General features: G+C 56.4%; 1 protein-coding gene across 2 annotated transcripts; it reads left to right on the plus strand.

Annotated features, from left to right (window-relative positions):
- Positions 1-717: 717 nt before the first annotated feature.
- On the plus strand, positions 718-10,628 carry nptx2a (neuronal pentraxin 2a). Of its 2 annotated transcripts, none has more exons than XM_086176278.1 (5): positions 718-1,368; positions 2,457-2,700; positions 5,459-5,703; positions 7,754-7,933; positions 8,246-10,628. In XM_086176278.1, the coding sequence occupies exons 1-5, from the start codon at positions 919-921 to the stop codon at positions 8,471-8,473; spliced, it is 1,347 nt and encodes a 448-aa protein (XP_086032404.1). In that variant the 5' UTR covers positions 718-918; the 3' UTR covers positions 8,474-10,628. The 2 variants fall into 2 exon arrangements, with proteins under 2 accessions (XP_086032404.1, XP_086032403.1); XM_086176277.1 differs by having other exon boundaries at positions 720-1,368; positions 2,454-2,700.
- The last annotated feature ends 3,203 nt before the right edge of the window (positions 10,629-13,831 follow it).

Raw genomic sequence — 13,831 nt, forward strand, 5'->3', positions numbered from 1 at the left:
CAGTCTATATATATACGATTATATAGATACATACGTATAGATACTGTTAGGAAGAGCAGAAACTAGTAGGCTGTATGAATTAACAAGCAGGTTATGTAAAACAGTAGAATATGTAAAACTGGTAGCATTTATTAAACGATTGGTTATATAAAACGGCAGACAGTGTAAAAAAGTAGATTATATAAAATACGGGGCTGTATGAAAAAGTAGGTAATTTAAAACAGCAGGCTGCATCAAAAATAGCTTGTATAAACAGTGCGTTGTATAAACATTATGCTGAATAAAATGGTAGGTTGTATAAAATGTCAGGTCGTGTTAACTAGTGGTTGTATAAAATCTGCAGTATTAACAGAGTTCTGAATTAGATAGTAGGTTGTGTAAAAGACTAGTTGTTTAAAACTAGCGGCTGTTTGAAGCGCCGACTATAGGGAAAGTATGTGACCGTGCTCGTGGCTGCACCGTGCGTGAAGGGGGCTCAACGCGGGACGCGGATTTCATTTCGGATCCGCTGATCCTCGGCGCGCACGCACACCGCCGCACACGCACACGCACTCCCCGCGCAGCAGTCAGCGCGGCGCTTTCGATGACGGGAGGAGCGGTGACGCCCACGCCCGCGCACACGCCCGCGCCCGGGGGGCGGCCACAGCTGCGCGACGGGACGACGACACGCGTGCGTGCGTGCGTGTGACGCGCTCCGGGAGCGTCGGCGCGCAGCTCTGTAGGTAATCCGGCGGCGCGGCGCGGCGGCGCGCACTGACCCGGCCGGGCGCGCCACGGGAACCCACGGCCGGAGCCGCCCGTCCACGCGTGTCTCCGCGTTCGTCTCTTTTTCATGCGCGCTCCCGCCGCGCCCGCGGACGGGGGAGCGGCGGCGCCTGCCGGGTCGACGGTCCGAGTCTCCGCCGGAGCCGCGGCAGGATGCTGAGCCTGCTGCCGGGGCTGCTGTGCCTGCTGGCGGCGCGCACGGTGCGCGGCCAGGGCGCCGCGGGGAGCCGCTTCGTCTGCAACGCCATCCCCCCGGGCGCGGAGCCCGGCTGCGGGCTCGACCCGGCGGGGAACCGCGTCCGGATCGGCGGCCCCGCGGAGGAGGAGCTGCGCGACACCATCATCCGGCTGCGGGAGACCGTCCTGCAGCAGAAGGAGACCATCGTCAGCCAGCAGGGAACCATCAAGGAGCTCAACTCCAAGCTGGCGCGCTGCGAGGCGGCGGCCGACGAGTCCGCGCAGGGCAAGAGCCGCGGCCAGGGCGCCCGCAGGAAGGACTACGGCAAGAACACCATGGGGGACCTGCCGAGGGACCCCGGGGAGACCATCGACCAGCTGGGCAGGACCATGCAGAGCCTCAAGGGCCGCCTGGAGAGCCTGGAGGTGAGGCGGCGCGCACAGGCGCCTCGCTGACGTTCTGACCGCTATATACGGACACACATATTTATATAGAATATACAATCTACCTATGTGTGTATGCATGTATGTATGTATGCGTGTATGCATGTATGCATGTATGTATGTATGTATGTATGAGCACCGGAGCTGCGCCTCCATCCAGCGGGTCGCCCCCCCCCCCCCCCCCCTCCTCCTCCGGACCGCCTGTCAAAAGTTAGGGCGTACATGTCGGCAGCGTGCGTGTCTTGCGGTTTTTTTTACGATGCAATCCATAGCGGGCGTGCGCGCAGGCGTGCGTTTCCTCTGGAGCCCCCAGAGAGCTCCAGATGATGAGGTCGATGTTCAGTCGAGGCCTGTGACTCCAAGAGGACCTCCAGATGATGCTCAGCTCACCTGAGATTAGAAACCTCAGCCTCATGCCCAGTGGCCTCATGCCTTTGTTTTACTCCCTCCCATCTGACATCACACACACACACACACACACACACACACACAGTTTGTTTGGTTATCTCCATCCACGGCGTGCTGCATTGCTGATCCATCAGCCTCCCTTTCCTCCCTCTCTGGTTGATTGGATGCTTTAATACCCGATCAGAATCAGGTCGTGCTGCCGACGGAAGGACAGGCATTTAATCACAAATCAATTGATTTCCTGGTGTAATGATAATTGCCGCGACTCGCTGATCGGAGTGTGACCTGTACTCCAGTACTCCAGCTGTGGTGCTTTTTTCTTCCAGGAACCTCATAGTTCCTGCTATGCAGGCGTGTTTGAGGTGTGTCTTTGTGTGTGTGTGTGTGTGTGTGTGTGTGTGTGTGTGTGTGGACCTCGGTGGCAGCAGCGATCACATTTAGAAATGTTTGTCGGTGGGCCGGGACGTGCCGTGCGGTCGTTGTCCTGGTTTCCCGCGGCATCTGTGATGAACCGGCCTGACGTCACGTCAGAGCCTCTACCTTTAATACCCGCAGTTTGGCGGGTCACCAGCGAACATCTAGCGCTTCGTGTGATCCGTCTTCTCTGGCCCGTGAATCCGCCGCTCACGACCTCCCGGTTTGTTGTTCCCGCCCCTCAGCAGCAGAGTCTGCGGCCCCCCGACGCCAACGCGTCGGCGGGGAGCGCTCCGGCGCCGGCGCCGCTGCCCCCGGAACTGAGGGAGCTGCTGCGGCAGCGCCTGGGCTCGTTGGAGACCCAGCTCCTCCGGAAGGTGGCCGAGCTGGAGGAGGAGAAGAGCCAGCTCTACAACGAAACGGCGGCTCACCGCCAACGTACCGAGAGCGTCCTCAACTCGCTGCTGGAGAGGATCACGGAGCTGGAGAAAAGTAAGTGACGCCCGACGGACTTTTCCTTTTTCTTTTTCGTTCGGATTTAGCGTTTCTGAGTCCGTTTCTGAGTCCGTTTCTCAGTCTGTTTCTGAGTCCGTTTCTGAGTCCGTTTCTGAGTCCGTTTCTGAGTCCGTTTCTGAGTCCGGTCCCTGAACAAAGCCGGCAGAGCCGCTCCCACGGCTCCCGAGATCCGCAAGGCTGCACTCGGAATGCCTGATGAGTTTCAGGACGAATGGGGTTTGGTCGGAAGGACAGAAGGCCACCCAATAACTTCTGCCGCCTCTGGGTCAGGGTCAGGGTCAGGGTTAGGGTCTAGGTCAGGGTCTGGGTCTGGGTCTGGGTCAGGGTCAGGGTCAGGGTCAGGGTCAGGGTCAGGTTCTGGGTCTGGGTCTGGGTCTGGGTCTGGGTCAGGGTCTGGGTCTGGGTCTGGGTCTGGGTCTGGGTCTGGTTCTGGGTCTGGGTCTGGGTCAGAGTCTGGGTCTGGGTCTGGGTCTGGGTCTGGGTCTGGGTCTGGGTCTGGTTCTGGGTCTGGGTCTGGGTCTGGTTCTGGGTCAGGGTCTGGGTCTGGGTCAGAGGGGAAAGTGTGTTAAAGGATTATATTGAAGCGGCCCTCGTCCTTGCACCTGCACGTGTAGAGTTGCACGCCAGGCTGCACTCAAACGTCTTACTGCGGCGCCACTGTTCCATTGCACGGTCCATATGTGCACGTAGAAGCACTTCTATAATACTCATATATTTGCTATCAGTAAATATCCCGAATGCACCTCGGACAGCAAAGTAGGAATTTCCTCCTTTGCTGATGTTTTGGGACACAAGTTTGCTCCAGTGATGCAAGATGTCAGCGTTGGCCTTCTCCCCGGCTCTCGGCCGCGGCTTCGAGTATAAACAACGTCGTGATGCCGCTTTGAGAATATTTAGGAAGGCGATTTGCTTTGGGTGCACAGTCTGTTCCTCGGCGAGGACTGAACTGCAAGGTTTGTGTGAAAGGGTTCCAGCGTGAACTCCCTGCCCTGCTTCGGTCTGTCCTTCCACATTCGCTGAATTTCCTATTCTGGTTCCGATGCCATGATGGCTTTCAATAACGCGGATTGAACTTGAGCTGGATCAGGCGAGGGTGGAGATGCACGGGGTACGTGGACTCGAAGCAGAGTCATCCAGCTCGGCAACGAGGGGCTCGACTGGCGGTCGTCCAGCTCGCCGCTCACCTGCCGGGTTGCGGCGCAGTCACGCGGATAGGAGGCGGAGCCAATGGCAGCGGAGCTCCGCCTCTCCCCGTGCGTGACGTTTCATCGGTACGAAAGTGAACCCAGTAACCCTCTCAATGAAGCAAAGTGGCGTCTGCCTCGGGATGACCTCCAGACTTGTATGCACAAGTTGTTTGTTTGCCAACATTGTGTTCAAGACCTATTGGCTTATATAAGACGGAGGCCGGCGGTGGACCAAAGGATCGAACAGACGCGCGTCAGAGTCAAACGGAGACGTGAAGTACCGCGGTAACAAAGAGTCTCGGCTGGCAGCTGAGCACAGGCTCGCCGCGTTCGGCTGCAAATGACAAAGTAGGACCGCGGAGAGTCTCAAGGTGCAGAAAAAGCAACATCCTTGAAGTCCCTCAAGATGAAGTGCAACCAAGGAACAGATTCGCTATAAGCAAAGAGCGGCATGTAGCTGGAGAACGGAGGCGAACTGGAGTTTGGCGTCCGGGCTCCGTCAGGTCGCCGTGAGCCGACGGAGTTCGGCCGTCTCCCAAAGCCACCGTGTCGGGGCTTTGGCTGATAAGGCCCGGTGAGTCCCGACCGAACATCCTTGACAAGTGAGGTGTGAGCAGAGGATGGAGTCGAACCCCAGGCTGAGATGCTACAGTGGCAGATTAGAGCGCGGGAAGAGTCGGGTTGAATATCCTCTCCCGCGGAAGAGAAACTCAGATGAAAGAGCAGAAATGGCATAATTTCTAAAATCTGCAGCCTTATGTCTGCCTGAATGCTGCCGCCGCCGCATCGTTCTTTAATAGGGTCTGAAGTTTAAAGGCTGTCGGCAGAAAAGCGCTCCGCGGCGCTTCCCCTTCCCCGACGCTCACTTCCTCCTATTAGGCCTCCGGAACTACCTGGTTTGGTCAGATCTAATTTTGCCGAGGATGGCGAGCGCAGAAAACAGGCGAGGCGGGCGGGGGATCGGAGGACGGAGTTAGATAGTCCGAATCGGGGCACGGGGGACGTCCGGGCCATTCAAAAGATTAAAACACGAGCGGCAAATGTGTCCAAAGGTAGAGGTGAAACGTCTAAGCGATGATTGTATGGACTACATGGACCTCCAGGCTCTTCATGCAAAGCTTCCTCTGCAGTGGTGAAGCAGGGCCATCAGGAACCATCTCCAATATCTTCCCTCACAATAAGAGCAGCCTCACGCATTCAGCCCCAAACCCCTCCTAGGAGGTAACAGTACAAACAAAGTGAACTTCTTTTGGCGAGCAGATGCTCGCTGTGGGAGCTGTATCGTTACTTGTCTCCAAGCTAAATAATAACGATCGAGATAATGACCGTTATCTTCCCGACTCGGAGGCGGCCCGGAAAACACTTTGACAACAGTTTAATCCCACCGTAAGCAAACGGTGGACTGAGGTTTGGTGGAACGAGTCCATCGGTCAAAGGACACTGCTGTTTCCTCCGTTTGCGGTCCCTACGGTCACTTCTTGTTCTCACAGTTACCATTTTCAACAGGATCTCCTCCATTCCGTCATGCAAATGTTATCGATCGACAGGTAACAACGCCTTCAAGTCGCCGGAGGACTTCAAGGTGGCGCTCCCACTGCGTACCAACTATCTGTACGGACGCATCAAGAAGAGCCTCCCGGAAATGTACGCCTTCACCGTCTGCATGTGGCTCAAGTCCAGCGCCAGCCCCGGGATAGGAACCCCCTTCTCCTACGGCGTGCCGGGCCAGGCCAACGAGATCGTCCTCATCGAGTGGGGGAACAACCCCATTGAGCTGCTGGTGAACGACAAGGTAGGACCGCCGTGACGAAAGCCACCGTGCTTCTCTGCTTGTAGGCTTACCTTGCGGCGCCAGCCCCGCTGGCTGTGGATGCACTCCTGAATGAACGCCTCGCTTTGCCGCAAGAAGGTCCCCATGTTCCTCCCAAAGTCCAAACACATGCGTGAGGTTCCCTGAGGAGCCGACAAAGTCTGGAGGTGTGGATGAGAGGCGAAGGGTTGGATGTTTCCATTGTCTGCTTGATGGACCGGCGACGGGTCCGAGGTGAACCCTGGAACCAATCGACGGCATCCCACGCCGCGTTGTGTTCCTCCGAGCGCGGCTGATAACGCGGCCGAGAGGAGTTTCTTCGACCTTCGGCTCCGAATCGTCGGCACCTTATAAACATTTAATATCGCTGACCTACATTCCACTGGTTATGCAGAACGCCAGTAATTCATTAGACAACTTCTGCTTTCCGCACGGTCACATCCTGCGAGCCTTCCGTCAGCTAGCGGGGGAACGGGAACACAATTGATACATTAACATTTCACAAACATTTAATCTTAACAAGTGGAGGAATTATAGATGTTATGTAAATCACGGTGGCAGATGTTTTACATCCCCGGGGCTCAGTCGTCTCCGTTCAAATGCAAAGATGGTTTGGAGTTTGTTTTTTTTTCGGGGAGTCGCAGAGTTTTATTCCCTTTCACGCCACTCTGTGCCTTGTTTACGTCGGGGGGTGATTGGCACAGGCGGGTCTCCTCACAGCTTTCCTTCACCATGCATTATACATGTGCTCCCAGTCAGGCGGGTGGGAGCGAGGCGCCGGCAGAAAGGCTTGACAATATGACGGGAAAAAGAAAAGAAGGGGAGATCGAAAGGAGCCGCGAACAGCGGAGCGTCATGACGGAGCGCCGCCAGGAGCGAGGGAACCGACCCGGCCAGAAAAGAGAAGTTGAACGCGGCTTCGGAGGGAGGAGGGACGCTTCTTTTTTGCTTTTTCCCGGAAAAGAAGAGCGTGGTGAATGTGATTAGTGCTCGCGCGGCTCTACAAGCATGTACGGACTTGTTCAAAGTGGTAACGGCTCCACCGGGGAACATTGTTTATGCTGTTCGTTTCACCGCAGCCGCACGCAGGAACGCGGCGGCACCATTAACTAACAGCAATGTAGAACAGTCAGACGTGTCGGGGGCGGGAACGTTCGCACAAGGAATCATCAGGAATACTCCCACAAGTGAATGATATTCCGCCCGAGCAAAATATGTCAACGCCCGCCTTGGACTTCACCGTGCGAGCGGGAGTTTGGATTCCGGTGCGGTAGAACCTCTACGCCCCGGGTCTCAGATGAGCGTCTGTGGTCTGGAGCTGGGAGATTTGTAAAGCAGGTGTTGGACGCAAATATTTGCGGTTATTCATTCATTCGTTCATCGCCTGCAAAGCTTATTCCTCAGTCGGGGTGACGGGGCGAGAGGCGGGGTTCGCCCCGGATCCGTCACCGGGCCGATCCGAGAGACGGCCGACCGGCGGCCGCGGCGGATGTTCTGCTCATGGTGCCGCCATGTTGTGTAACCAGGACGCCGCCATCTATAATTGACGCGATGTTCTTATTATTTTTCCTTCTCCTCATCGCCTCCGTGTTTGCGGGTTTATTTTTAATCTGACGCCGCGAACGGCAAACAGCAAACCGGCAGCGGCGCCCGCACACGCGTGCAAACTAATTGTGCAGCGAGCGGTCGGCTAATGACTTTCATGTCGGCGGTGCGCTGTTGCGCTATCCTCTGCGGACCGTGATGTCACCGCGTCGGTTTCGGTAAAACAACCCCTTGTTTTTCGTTTGATCTTCCGACAAAGCGCGATGCAGACGAGGGCTGGTTTCGCCGCCGGCTACCGTCCGCTTTGAAGGCCGCTCGCTCCCTCGGTGTCACCTGGGTAATCTGAGTTTTACGCGTCTCGTCTGGAGAACGTCTCCACGGGGGCTCCTCTCGTTTACGGGCGTCGCCCTTCTAATTACTGTCTTTGTTCCCGACTCGCCGCCATGAATCTGTCTTTTCGCATTCCCCCTTTTTTCTCCCCGCCCAGGTGGCCCAGCTCCCGCTGTCGGTGAGCGACGGGCGCTGGCATCACATCTGCGTCACCTGGACCACAAGGGACGGGTTCTGGGAGGCCTACCAGGACGGCGAGCGTCTGGGCACCGGGGATAACCTGGCCCCCTGGCACCCCATCAAGCCCGGAGGGGTGATCATCCTGGGCCAGGAGCAGGTGAGATGTTTGCCGATGTGGTGGGGTTCCCGGGCGTGTCCTCCTCCGAGGCGAGGGGGATCTCGTCGCGCCTCCGTGGCTTCGGGGTTCCGTCGGAGGCCTCGGTGGGCCGGCCGGCGGCCCTTGATCTAAAAGACGAGTCGAGGCGCAGGTTTCAGACGGCGGAGGCTTCACGACGCCCTTCTCGGTGTTTCCACGCAGAAGAGTTTGGCAGCTCGATGGAAATCAAAGAGAAAAATTCATTTTAATTCTGCTTATTTACTGGGTTTTTTATCTCCCAAACTCATCGTCCGCCTCTTCGCTTCCGCGCAGGACATCGTCGGCGGGCGTTTCGACGCCACCCAGGCGTTCGTGGGCGAGCTCAGCCAGTTCAACATGTGGGACCGAGTGCTGCGGCCCGTGGACATCGTGGGCCTGGCCAACTGCTCCGCCTACATGCCCGGCAACGTGGTGCCCTGGATTGACGCGAACGTGGAGGTTTTCGGAGGCGCCAGTAAAGCCGCTCTGGAGATTTGTGAAGATCGTGCTTTTGACTCTTAAAGCGAGGGATCCGGAAGGACGGCGGGGCGGAGGGCTCGCGCGCTGGCGTCCTTCCGACCTCAACGTGAAGGACACCGAAGATATCGATATTGTCCGGTTTTGCAAAACAGCTGTTTTGGTTTTTTTTTTTTGGATTTCACATTCACATGTTGGTGTTTCCATTCTGAACCTCGACTCGCCGCAGGAAACCTCTGCGGGTTTAAACCAGACACTCGGTCAACGTACAACCCGTCGTCCCGCCCGCGTTCTTTTGGGTTTCCCTCGCACCGACAACGCTGCGCTGCTTCTGCTGTGAATGTTTTGTCTTCGGGTGGCCGAGCGGCCGCAGGACCGTCCCCGTGTTCTGCATGCGTCCCGGCGAGGGACAGGAGCCGGTCCGGAGAGCGAAAGTGCATGCCTTCTATCAACAACCAAAGTGTGTGTGCGTCCCAGTGAGGCAAACAGGCACGCTATTACATAAGCATGAGTGTGTGTGTGTGTGTGTGTGTGTGTGTGTGTGTGTGCGTATGTCAGCCCGTCTTGCGTGTCAAAAGACCAGAGATTAGGAAGGAGGGAGGACATTTTCATTCTTGTAAATCGAAGCCTAATACCTCTCCGCCCCTCGAGCAGCTGCCACGTCCCGCCAGCTTTCCGTGCTCAGGTTAACGGCCGTCTGGGACAGATGCTCGGCCGCGGACGGCGGGAACGGGGATCGGGCTCGACGGCCGAGGACGGTCTGTAATTCCCCTCGGGTTGCGATTATTTTGCATTTCAAGATGGATACGAGCGACGTCGCCGTCGGTGATGATGCAGGTTCCGTTATTTTGTGCGGAAAAATGAAAGGAAAAAGTGAAGGTGGTCGACGGAGGGGTTTGTCGCGTCTTCTTCCCCGTCGGTGTTTCGTGTCCGTGCTCTCTGTTCCGGGACCCTCAGAGGTCTCCAGTCGGTGTCTGGACCTCCAGCCCAGTGGAACCTTATCACACCAGACCTTCTCCCTCCGTGGTCGCAGCTCGCAGCCGTCGAGAAGGAAGCGGTGTCTTACCGAACCCAAACCCACAGCTCTTACCGTGATGACTGGTTTCACTCCTTGAAGACGTTCCTCCTACTCCTCGTCCCAGAGGCCTGTCGGTTCTGACTCTCCTGGTCCCGATCCTGGTCCCGGTTCTGACTCCCCTGGTCCCGATCCTGGTCCAGAGCCGCCGGGGTCGGAGGTCGTGCGGGTGGTGGAACGTCCTCACCGTCAAGTTGCCACCATGAGATTTGTCAGATTGTCCCTCTTTGAATGTGTTTGTTGATAATCCTTGAAGGCAAAGGGTTGCTCTTCCCTGTTTGAAGTGTGTTTTGTCTGCTCTTGATTTGTGTTCATTAGCAGCGCAGCATAGCATAGCATAGCATAGCATAGCATAGCATAGCATAGCGTGGCGTGATCCTTTTTGGGTTGTGAAAAGGCCTTTTGTTTTTCAAGAACGTATTTTTGATCCTCCGGTCTTCGGAGGCTTCGGGATCCTCGTGTCAGAGGCGCACGGCGTCCACCTCGCCGCCGGAAGCCATTTATTCATTTGAGGAGAACATGAGGAAGGGCTGAAAGCTCCTGCGGCTGCGGCTGCGGCTGCGGCTGCGGCTGCGGCTGCGGCTGCGGCTGCGGCTGCGGCTGCGGCTGCGGCTGCGGCTGCGGAAGCAGTGCCCGTCCGGATGGTTAAATGACAGCTCAAAGCTCAGCGGCCCGTCACTCGTGGGCAGGAAGCTCCGAACACGAGCGGAGACGCCACGTATCATCTGCCGGGCCCGACATAATACTCGTGAGAGGATGCGTCCACTCATCCGGGCGGTTTAATGTGGAAGAAATCCTGTCGGCGGCGGATTTCCAGCTAAATAAATAAGTAAATAGATAAATCAAATAACATGCATGCGGATTATGGGAGCTGCCGGGACACGGCGAGCCTTCATTCTCCTCGGCGAAGCACCGGCAGGCTCCCGCGGTTTATTTCTTTTCTTAATTCAACAGCTGTGGCCTCTGATACACAACAATATTGAATCTGTGTCCGCAATGTTTTCTTTCTTAATTCCATCATCGCCGTGTATCTATTTTGACCGTGGCGCGTTCAGGGCGCATCCAGATGAAACATTCCGACCAGCACAAAAAAATGAAAATAAAAGGAGGTGAGTCTGCGAGCGACACGCGTGGTGGGTTTGTTTTCCGAGCTGAGAGTCTCACATTTTTAAATATCTGTATTTTTCTGGCCGGCGCCCGCGAGGACCCGGACGTCCGTCCGTCTCCGCCGAGTCTGCGGCAGGCGCCGCCGCGCATTACGGGCCCGCCATTCAGTCCCAAAGCGATTTCCCTGCGCCGCATTATTCAAGTTGAGGCTTGTGTTTCCACGGAGGAGGAGGAGGGTGTGTGTCTGCGTGTGTGTGTGTCTGCATCACAACACAGCCTAACAAACATCCAGCGTCTTGGGATCAGATGAATCATCCGCTCATTGTAACTTCTAAAGTGGAAGTGGGATCGACCGCCGTCTCGCCGCCTCTTTGACGCCCATGTTTGGAATCCAGGCGATGATGAAGGCCTCGGCTGGATGCGGTGTAAATGTGTGTGTGTGTGTTTCCAGTCCTCCCGCCGTGCAGCGCTTTAAGGACTTGTTGAATAAATGCATGGGCCGCCGCCGCCCACGTCGCCCACGTCCTTGTTGTGACAAAGAACCGACCCCTGCGTTTACTCATGGACGCGGGCGGCGGGTGTGTGTTCCCGAGGAGGTCTGGGGTTCGATTCCCGGCCGACGGGGTCCGAGAGGGAGAACCTTCACGGGTCTGTGTGTGACCCCGCCTCTCGTCCAATCGCAGGCCGGGGATTGGTCCATGTGACGCGGCGCAGGGCTCTGCAGGAGCAAAGAGCGTCGGTGTCTTCAAGCGACTCCACGTCACGATGAAGACCATCTTCCTCTTCCTCGCCACCACTCAGGGTTGTGTTTGAAAAGTGTGTGTGTTCAAACCAAACACACACACACACGCTTCGTTTTACCTTCGGCGGCTGCAGAGGGAAGGTGCCGTCAACGAGGGACGGACGGGTCTCAGAACCCGAGCAGGAACGTCATCGGGCTCGTCAATGAAGCCCGATGGAGGAGGACACCTGACAGAGGGATCTCAAGGAGATGTTTTCTTGGATGCGACCGACTATGAGCGAGGACCAAAGAGGACCTTCTCGGATCGGGGCCTCCTACCCTGGACGCTCTGTGATGGTGGATCCCCCGCACACGGATGCCCGGGGATGAACCAGGACCGAGGGGGCGGCGAGGAGCTGAGGAGGGATGAACAAATTCATCAGCGCAGGAGAGGAAGCAGCTGCTGCCAGACGGTTTGTAAAGCCACCTCTCTGAAGATCAAAGAGCCTGCATGGAGATCCATTCATCTGCAACACACACACACACACACACACACACACACACACACACACACACACATAAACATCCCCCTACGGGTTTATTTTACAAATACTCCAAACACAGTCTGTTCCCCGATGGCTCTGTGACACAACCTTCTCCGCAGCTCCTCATCACGGTCTTGAAGCCTTCACAAGCCATCAGAGCAGATATCTTCATGCAAACGTGCCGCACTCAGTCCAGGAGGTGTTTGGCCTTCGGACGGCCGGAGCCTCCGTTGAACCGCCGGCCCTGTTCGTCCGTTGGAATATGTAGAATGTCGGTGGGCGCCGGCGATGGCCCTGCTCAGGACACCTGGTCCTTCACACATCTGGACCGTGGGAGGAACCCGGAGAACCCTGAGGAACTCTGCGCGGAGAACATCAAGTCTCCACAGGTAAAGCGCGGGAACCTTTGTCCCGACCCGACCCCGGCACGACCTCCTCCCGGGGCCGCCGTCCCGGAGCCGCGGGTGAAACCAAAGCGGCGCCGGAGGGAAGAACCGACTCACAGAGCTGTGTTTCAAAGCAATCACAAGTCTGGTTATTATCCGGGCCGATCCGCCGGACCGGATCTCCTGGACTCCCCCGGTAATCAAGCAGACATGTGACGCTCCGTGATCCCTTTATCTTGGTGGAATCTAATCAACCCCCCCCACCACCACCGCCCGGGGGGGCTCTGTGGATAAGTGCATTATCTAGATCATTCCACAGCTGCTGACAGCATCAGCACCGGTCCACGTTTTACCCCACCCCAGAGATGATGCTACCCTGGTTTTTATACACACACACACACACACACACACACACACATCCCTTTCCGGTGTGATTAAGCTCTGCTCTTGACTGACATTAGCAGATCATGTGATTCTCATGGGGACAGCGATGGAAGGATGGAGGGATGGAAAATCTTTTTTCTTTTTTATAAATCCAAGCTGTCCCTATTTTTAGCGTCCGCTTACTATTTCTGAAGGTTGACTTCCTGCCTCCCAAATCCATCCAGATCCAAAACCCAACATCTCTGGTTTGCACCTGACAGGAGGTCGCGGTGTTTGACAGATGTTTGAGCTCCATCAATGGGGGGGGGCAAATATATATATATATATGCGTGTGTGTGTGTGTGTGTGTGTGTGTGTGTGTGAGGGGAATTGTTGTGATACAATAAGCGCAGCTGCGGCGGGCCACGTCTGCAGCGTTGCATCCAAGGTCAGCCCATGTGCTGCTTCTGCAGGAGCCATGTGGAAGATCTACATACATGTACAACAGGCCAGCTTACCTAACACGCATGTGTGTGTGTGTGTGTGTGTGTGTGTGTGTGTGTGTGAGTGTAATTCAGACTCACCAGACGGTTGAGATAAGCCTCGCCCTGAAGGAAGTCGGCCACTTCAGGATCTTCTTCCAAATGAGAGCGACGCCCACGAGGCCGGGCGTCCAATCAAACGCCACGAAACAGGACGGCATCTTGGATGAAGCCAATCAGGGAGCAGCCGTGATGTTTCTGTGTGAAGGAGCGCCAGTTCCTCCGAGGAGCAGCCGGAGGCTCGGCCGCAGGTGCTTGGCGGGGAAGCCAGGGAAGGTTCTCGCCGGGAGCGGCGGAGTTTCCCGGCGCCATCGGACGACAGCGGCCAGCCGAGGTTCGCTCCCGGCCGGGAGATGCGGACGTTCAGAAGCGAGGCTTTTAGTCGGTTTCATGTCAAGTGGAGTTTGTCATTGAGCACCTGGTCCATGGCGGGAGTCTGAGGCAGCTGATTGTCTGCTAGTAGATGTAACTTAACCAAACATGGTGGGGGGAAGGTGCCGGAGATGAAGATGTTGAGGTTCTCTTTGGGAGTGACCAGGATGGAGAGGATCAGGAATGAGTCCATCAGAGGAACAGCACATGTTAGATGTTTTGGAGAGAAGGTCAGAGAAGCCAGACGGAGATGGTTGGGTCATGGACAGAGGAGGGATAGAGAATATATTGG

Source organism: Fistularia commersonii, chromosome 28 (genome assembly GCF_037954325.1).
Source record: "Fistularia commersonii isolate RoL2024-O1a breed Wild chromosome 28, RoL_Fcom_v1.0, whole genome shotgun sequence".
Lineage (NCBI taxonomy): Eukaryota > Metazoa > Chordata > Actinopteri > Syngnathiformes > Fistulariidae > Fistularia > Fistularia commersonii.

What these genes read in the sequence shown, in the direction of transcription:
- nptx2a (XM_086176277.1), top strand. Translation starts at nt 919, where the DNA reads ATGCTGAGCCTGCTGCCGGGGCTGCTGTGCCTGCTGGCGGCGCGCACG. An exon ending in AGCTGCTGGTGAACGACAAG is followed by an intron (nt 5,704 to 7,753) that starts GTAGGACCGCCG and finishes CTCCCCGCCCAG; the next exon opens with GTGGCCCAGCTCCCGCTGTC. An exon ending in TCATCCTGGGCCAGGAGCAG is followed by an intron (nt 7,934 to 8,245) that starts GTGAGATGTTTG and finishes GCTTCCGCGCAG; the next exon opens with GACATCGTCGGCGGGCGTTT.